The 8,330-nt window shown below is 37.1% G+C and overlaps 2 protein-coding genes across 2 annotated transcripts; both read left to right on the plus strand.

Moving 5' to 3' along the window:
* Nucleotides 1-247: 247 nt before the first annotated feature.
* Nucleotides 248-3,294, plus strand: LOC105225111 (pancreatic lipase-related protein 2). The gene is made up of 6 exons (XM_011203449.4): nt 248-810; nt 872-983; nt 1,039-1,427; nt 1,484-1,669; nt 2,382-2,547; nt 2,611-3,294. The coding sequence occupies exons 1-6, from the start codon at nt 768-770 to the stop codon at nt 2,825-2,827; spliced, it is 1,113 nt and encodes a 370-aa protein (XP_011201751.2). The 5' UTR covers nt 248-767; the 3' UTR covers nt 2,828-3,294.
* On the plus strand, nt 3,072-8,243 carry LOC105225121 (inactive pancreatic lipase-related protein 1). Its single transcript, XM_049454566.1, has 6 exons — nt 3,072-3,111; nt 4,371-4,473; nt 4,531-4,919; nt 4,988-5,182; nt 5,242-5,413; nt 8,132-8,243. Exons 1-6 carry the CDS (start codon nt 3,072-3,074, stop codon nt 8,241-8,243), a joined length of 1,011 nt encoding a protein of 336 aa, XP_049310523.1.
* Nucleotides 8,244-8,330: the final 87 nt, after the last annotated feature.

Here is an 8,330-nt window from a genome sequence, read left to right on the forward strand (position 1 = left end):
TGCAATTTGCTTACAAAATTTTAAATGGATTTTTCTCGGAATGTTTAAAGTCGGTGCAAAAAATTTCTCCAAAACGGTTAAATCGATCTACTTCTTAGATATATTTATCAGGTAATTTAGGTTAAGTTGGATAGATGGACGAGGCGACCTCAGGTCAAATTAAATCTTCGAATATTGCAATGTACTGTCTATCCGACCCTGTTTTTAAAAACTGAAAATACAAGTGTTTCCAATTTCACTGTAATTGTTGCTGCTTTCAAAGCTCATATATAAATACTAATAAAATAATGTAATGAAAATAGTTGATACCTCCACAAAGAGACACCTTCGCACACTGTCCTCAATGCAAAAATATAGGTAAAAGAAACCGCTAAGCCCGCATACCAACGACATGTTGACAGCCATGGCGAAATCAAATTGAACTTGAGCCACTTAAATTTCTCCATTGGGGGTACCAATGGCATGTGGGTGGTTTATTAAAATAATTCAAATGAAAACAAAAAAGCTCGGACTTGTAATAGAAAGTGTTTAAAGTTTGTTAAAATAAAAAAATAACAACAAAAACAAAATTGACAAACATAATTTGTAAGCTCAGTGGGTTGATTGCGCATTTTTACAGCTATGTGATAATACATGTCGTCGCTCCAAATTATATACAAATAAATGTGAAAATCGTGTGTCGCACTATAAACACGCCAAACGCTGCATTTTGTGTGGCATTTCTAAAACTACCGCGTTCCTTGTTGGCACACGTTCTACGTTGAAAAATGCGCGCTTTCAACGCCATTCTAACGGTTATTATATTGCAAAGTAATGTGAAATCCTGTGTGAAATTATTTTGTAATTTATAAAAAAAAAGTTTTTCTTTTAGTTTGTCAGAATTCGTTGTGCGCCAACCCGATACAGGGTCTTTTCGATCCGAAATGTTTTGTCGCGCAGAGTGAGTGTCCCAACGAGAATGTCACCTTCTGGTTGTACACAAAGTGAGTGAAAAGTGACTTTTAATTTCAAAAAAGTGATCTCCGCCATATTTTCTAGCGCAACAGCCAATACACCCGTGCAACTAAATCCACTCAGTCTACAAAAAAGCGATTTTCCCGTGCGTCGACCCGTCAAAATACTCATACACGGCTATACAGGACATCGTGACTTTGCGCCGAACACCTTTATACGACCAGTGCTGCTGCAGCATGAGGACGTCTATGTCATCTCGCCCGATTATGGTCCGCTGGTGCGCGAACCGTGCTACACCTCGGCTGTACAAAATCTGCCTTTGGCTGCGCGTTGTCTGGCACAATTGATTAACAATCTGGTCGATCAGGGTATCGTGCAAAATGAGGACTTGCACGTGATTGGTTTTAGTCTGGGCGCACAAGTGGCTGGTCAAACGGCAAATTATGTGACGCGGAAATTGCAACGCATAACTGGTGAGCGGCGTTGTTGTTGTGGCGTATTTAAACTTTAGTTGGAAGCTTCTTTCTAGGATTGGATCCGGCAAAGCCGCTGTTCATCACCGCTGGCAATGAACGCAAGTTGAGTAAAGATGATGCGGATTTTGTAGACGTCATACATACTGATGTGTTAGGGCGTGGTATGATGCATCCGATGGGTCATGTGGACTTCTATCCGAATTTCGGTTATATACAGCCCGGTTGTGAAGTGGAGGCTGGTATGTATTGAAATAAGTACGAACTGGAATCAAGAATATGTAGGCTTATAAGGGATTTGTATATTTCAAAATGGTATAGAAGCTCGTTAAGCTCTTTAGTTTTCATTGATTTTCTCTCTTGTGACTAAACAATGTATTAAGTGAACAAACTTCTGAGGCTACATTGGTATCTGCATTAAAAATCTCAACTGAAGTTTGATATAAGAGTTGTGTTTTACTATAGTTTATAGGCTTCTAATGCTTTCACTAAGTTAAAACTACGTACAAGATGTTTGAGACCACATTTGTCGATCCTTCAAAATTTTCTGAAGCTAGATATCATTTATAAGGTTCCAACACAGGAGTTCTTCTTTTCTATGGCTTCACAAAGGACTACATATAGCAGTCCACGTGCGATCTCTCTTGATCAGCCATATGACCTAATCGAACTCAGATATCAGATTTTCATTTTACCATGACTTATATGCTTTGAAAGCTCTTACCAAATAAACGGTATTGGCATATATGTTAAGAAGTTTCCTCCGAAATTTAGTCTATCAGGTTTAGAGATCTTTAATTCACACACTTTTCCAAACTTCCGTTATGTTTCGATAAAATGGGTCCGACAAAAACCTTCCGAAACAGATCAGACACTTTCTTCCGACCTCTTCGGCTCCAATTCGTTCAAAGTGTTTACCTCGATCGTACATTTTTTATGTCTCTCTGTTTCAAGAACCCGGTAGCTGTAATCACGAACGCGCACCACGTTTCTATGCCGAATCTATCAATCCGAAGCAGGAATTCTGGAGCAGCCGTTGTACGAATTGGCTTTATTTCGTGCTAAATATCTGCGGCGTGCAATCGAATGATGCCAGGATGGGCTATCATATTGATGAAAGGTAAAAAATCAGCAAACATCTATGAAGAAATTAAAGAAACCATAAAACACAATATATTTGTAGCCTCACAGGCATATACTTTCTCAAAACTTCGAACTCTACACCTTTTGCGCTCGGCCGTATGAAAGATAAACTGCCAGAACAGCAGCCGAATTGGCGCGCGAACTACAATCTCGATATGCTGAACGAAGAGGCCTGCGATCAGCTGCTGATGTGTCGCTTTCTACGCTACGGCGCCGAATATGGCATGGATGTGGACGTACCTCCCGATTTTAGTTGAATGTGACAAATATTTAAGTACAAAAGATTTCCGCGTGGTTTCAAAAGGAAGTTAATTTAGCGATTAAATAATTGTTTTTGCCTAAAATAATACTACATAGCTTAGTTTAAGGCGTTCCCACTTGTGTAAATATTTATAACAATTAGCTATTTAAACAATAAAAAATGTAAAGTCTTATTAATTATGTGGATTTAATCGAAATTGACCCTGGACTTTAGCTGGGTGTTGATAACGGCCTTTCAATATGTGTTTCAATGATGATTCGCATATGAATTTCATTACGAGTAATTATGAGGGTACAATTAGCATATTAATGTGTATAAAGTTAACGGTTCTACTGCCGGCGTGTGGCATTTATCAATTAAAAATTAAAATATGAGGTGTGAAATTAGTTGTCTGTGCGTAATTATCGCGGTTATAAGTGAGTAATATTTATTTGAAATATATATGGTGTATATATAATAGGTCAATTGAAAAGTCCCCGGCCTAGCATTAAAACACTTTTTTGTGCAAAATAGACCTCAGTTTCGGCGATCACCGCTTCATTAGACGGAAATTTGTTCTCCACGAGCTTTCCTCTTAGATCTGAGTACTGGAATCAGTCGCTGGGTCTCAGGTCTAGAAAATACGGTGGATGCGAAAGTAATTCGAAGTCCAATCAAGAATTTCAGCCACTGTTTTCATTGACTTCTAACACGATGTATTGTTTTGGTGATACCGCGTTTTCTTTGTTTTCTAATGCGGCCGTTTTGCGCATTGCAAAATATAGACGCCATAACATTGCTAGCCGCCTGTGGCACCGGATGATTGTCGATTGGTCTTCGGAGTGAAATGATGGAGCCGTGATTCATCGATTGTCACATATCGATGCAAAAACTCGGGTTTATTACGCTTAAACATCTCCAAATACTGCTCCCAATCATCAACTCCTCGTTGTTTTTGGTCAAAAGTGAGCTCGAGCGTCACCCACTTTGCACAGAGCTTTTTCATACTTAAATATTCGTGAATGACATGAGGTACACATTCAGTTGCTATCTTTAGAGTGCCTGATATCTCGAACAACTTCATTTCGGGGTCATTCAGAGTTATTTTCTGGACTTTTTTGATGTTTTCGTCGGCAACAACCTCATTTGGTCGTTTACCGCGTTCACCGGCTTCGCTGCTGATTTCACCACGTTCATACTGAGCATACCACTCTTATATGGTTGATTTGTCTAGGGCAATATTCGGGACCTCGTTATCAAGCCAAGGGTTTACTTCAGCTGTATTTTTCCCTTCAAAAAAACTATATTTTATCAACACACGAAATTATGAATTCTTCCACAATAACAAAAGTTGCTTCCCTCAAATTGGCATAATTCACAAACTAATGATCAGACAGCTGAAAAATTTACACAAGCGCCTTTTGAAGGTTAAGGCTAACCAAAACACAATTAGATTTAATTCTAGTAGTGCAATCTACGTGTCAGGCCGGATACATTTCAATTGACTTGATATATATATTTTTAATATTTTCAATTTTTACCGCTTAACCCCGTTAAAGTTTTGCCGTCTGCCGCCAAGATCCGTGCTACCTTTCCCTTCGACTGTATATATGTGCGCGATGAGTGTCCCAATGAGCATATACAATTTTGGCTCTACAAAAAGTGAGTGCATGAAACTAAAGTGTGCGTGAATGAAATAAAATATAAAAAAATCCACAGCATCTCAACTGAACCACAACTCTTAGATCCACTTAATCTTATAAAGGCCGATTTCGAACCCCGCTGGCCTTTGAAAATTCTCATACACGGCTTTAACGGTAACCGTTATGCTTCGCCGAATCTCGAATCGCGTTCAGTGCTCTTGCGCACCCAGCAGGTACATGTGATCTCAGTGGACTATAGCAGGCTGGCGGCATTTCCCTGCTACTACCCGTGGGCGGTGAGCAATGCGCGTGTCGTGGCACGCTGTTTAGCGCAACTAACGGATAATTTAATTGAGCGTGGCATTTATATGGATAAAGATATACATTTGATTGGCTTCAGTTTGGGCGCTCAGATCGCTGGATTGTCGGCTAATAGTGTGAAGCAACCTTTGCGACGCATAACAGGTGTGTTGTAAATAAAACTAAATACTTTCGAAATTACGTCTCTCATCTTCGATTACATTTCTCTGTAGGTTTAGATCCCGCTGGCCCCGCCTTCGTTACTTATAATCGCAGCGAGAAGCTCGATGCCTCCGATGCCCAGTTTGTCGATGTTATACACACAGATCCGTTCTTCTATTCGACTTTGGATCGCAGCGGTCATGCCGATTTCTATCCAAATTTAGATAAGTTCTTTCAGCCTGGTTGTAATATTGTGCAAGATGGTCGTAAGTCCCGCGTTTCTTATTCATATGTTTTCTTAAAGTTATTTTGTAAACTCTTAAAGGTTTACGTAATTGCAATCACTTTCGTGCACCGCTTTACTATGCCGAATCGATTGCTAGTAATCGCGGTTTTTGGTCTTATCAGTGTGGTGAGTGGCTGAAATTTGTCATGCAGCAGTGTCGCGAATATGCCAACATGCCACACACTCAAATGGGCTATTTCGTGTCTAAAAAGTGAGTACAGTGAACATAACGCAATTCAAGTAATCCGAAATTAACTGTATTAATCATAATCATTTTGAATAAATTCAATTTAATCAATATACGATTAAAAATTAATTGTATTATATTCAATTTAAGTCAATTACTCTAAGTAATTTAAACTAGTCTAAAAAAATAGTATGTTAAAGACAAAGGGTTTGACTAAGGTTGCTTTTTATATTTCGGGATTAGAGAGCAAAATCAATTATTATTAGTATCGAAAATCGCTTTATTGTTGTTCAAAATATTCCCCATTCATCTCTATCACTTTTGCAAACGTTTGAACCAATTGTCGCAGCATTTTTGCCGCTCAGCTTGAGGCATCTCCAAAGCATGCATTTATCAACATGAACCGTCTCTTCAGGTGTCGAAAAACATTGCTTCTAGTTCTTCTTATACGTACGGGAATAAAAAAAGTTATTCGGTGCCAAGTCATTCAAGACTATGATTCATCAAATCGATGTTTTAGGTGCTCAAACATGCGTTGCTTCCATCGATGTGTAAGAGCTCGCATTAGTAACTGGAACGAATCGGAACGGATCCGGATTTTTATCCAGGCAAAGACTGTAAACTCGGTACCATGCCTCGAAATTACTTCAGAAATGTTTTCTGCCGCTACAATAACAGCTCGCATTGTTGCTATACTGAAGAGTGATCCGTCTTCGGTGTTGTGATTTTCCGATTTTTTGGAAGACAACTGGGAGATATGTGTACCACTAAGAATTCACTGTTCTGCTTTGTTCGGATAATTTGGTTGCGACATGGCCAGTTTTTCCAAAACACAGGCAATAATTTGCTTGAAAGTGCTTCGTGCGCGAAAAGCTTTTGTTGTTCGAAAATTGTACAAAGTAAGCGTGCGAATTCAAATTTTCTTCAAGTTAATACCTAGCCCAGAGAAGTAGACTTTATGTTACAAACGCTATCGCTCCCCGTAAGACTCCGATTTGAAAACAAAAAATTCGTACAATTGCAAGGATATTCAAGGGCATTAATGATTTACAGTTGACGTAAAAATAGTAAATAAAAATACTTCTCAGGCTGTTTTGGATTGCTTGACTGAGTATTCTTTGAGCATGCGCATGGTCACCAGAAAAAAGAATATAGACAATATTTTACAATTTTTCTTCGACAATAATTGATGTGAATACTCTTTACGATTCCGATGCCGTAGTAGTCAATCACGCTCAATTTCGGTTTCATCCACTCTACTCCCCTAATTTTTATGTCAAATATGCATCACTCTTTGGAAGTCCAATTGTCGGAAATATCGATTAAATAATTGTAATCGTCGAGTCTGACTATTATGTAACCACTATTACGATTTTTCAGGAGCATAACATTGCCAAAGCGCTTTGGAACTATTTAAATAAGGCTCGAAAAGAAAACGGATATGTAGGTGCCATACGTGTTAAGGCGAAAAAACTTCATAGACCGAATTTCTTTTGAATCGCAACGAACTCGATACATTTCTGAATGGGATAGTTATACTCGTAGATACTGAAATGTAAACCACTTATGACAACGTCAAGTGAAAACGGTCACAGTGAGCATCGCAAATGTTAACGAAGACACGATTGACGGTCAGTTAGGTGGAATTTGCATGTAATCAACTATTAGGTGAGCTGCTCACCTACGGCCAAACTTTTAACTCTTATCTGTACTGTCGACAATTGAGCCGTTTAAATAAAGCAATCTCCCTGAAGTGGTCATCCGTGGCCAATAGGCGATGAATTCCATTCCAAAAGGACAACGGCAGATCACCTCGGTAGTGAGTGATTATAAGCTCCTTGAGTGTGCGGTTTTTGTGTATCCACATTATAGTCTGTACCTCCCATCAACTGATTATTACCTATTCCTGTATATTGTTTCAAAAGAAGCTTGTGAACAGCGACGTCCCAGTTGTTTGAAAATAGGAACGGAAGTTTTTATGAAATTACCTTCAGAAAGACAAGATGTTTTCGAATAAAACGATGCCTATCTGACTTAAATCGAATCATTCTAACTATGCGAAATAAATATTCCATTTTTGTACAATTTTTGAGGAATAACTCTAGGACATGTTTGAGGAATCTGACCATTATTTTCTAAACAGTTTTATCAGGCTTAAACTCAGTGTCTGATATAAAAATAACTGAATGAGTAAAAAATCAGAGGAAATAGTAAGATAATCGTCCCACCTAAAATGCACAATAAGCGTAATATAACTTTTCATAAGTTTATAGAAGAAGGAAAGTGATAAAATATAAAATACTCATTTTGACACAAAAGTTTTGGTTATAAAATAGTTATATATTGGTTATACCTGGCAGTGGAAGCTGATAATTTAATGGCACGTCTATTCAATATGATGTATTGAATCCTAAACCATAAAAAAATCAATTTCGATTTTTTAATGATACGTTTGTTTTACATTTTAGGTGACGATATGAAAGAAAAAAGATATTTTATTAAATCATAGATTAAAATTAAATTAAGTGTAACAATAAATAAAAAGTTAAATTCAAAATGAATAATAATTAAAAAAAATAACTAAATAATTTGTAAATAAACTAAATTAAAAAAAATTAAAAGTTTTAAAATTAAGTTTAATAATAAAAATTTTATAAATATAAATATTTTGTATATAAATATGAATTTAATAAATTAAAAGTTTTAAATAAACATTTGGAAATGCTTATTTAATTTTTTTAGTGCATCTGGCTCCTACTTTTTGCAAACTGAAGCATTCGCGCCATTTGCCAAGGGTCCGATTATCGATGTGGAACTGAATATATCTAAACCAGCTGTAAATAATACAAATTAAACATTTTCTAATAAAAATTTATAAAGAAAATATATTTAAAAATATAGTGTATTATTATTTTTTTCCAAAATTATTTTACTCCCATAA

The sequence above is a fragment of the Bactrocera dorsalis genome, chromosome 1 (assembly GCF_023373825.1).
Source record: "Bactrocera dorsalis isolate Fly_Bdor chromosome 1, ASM2337382v1, whole genome shotgun sequence".
Taxonomy (NCBI): Eukaryota; Metazoa; Arthropoda; class Insecta; order Diptera; family Tephritidae; genus Bactrocera; species Bactrocera dorsalis.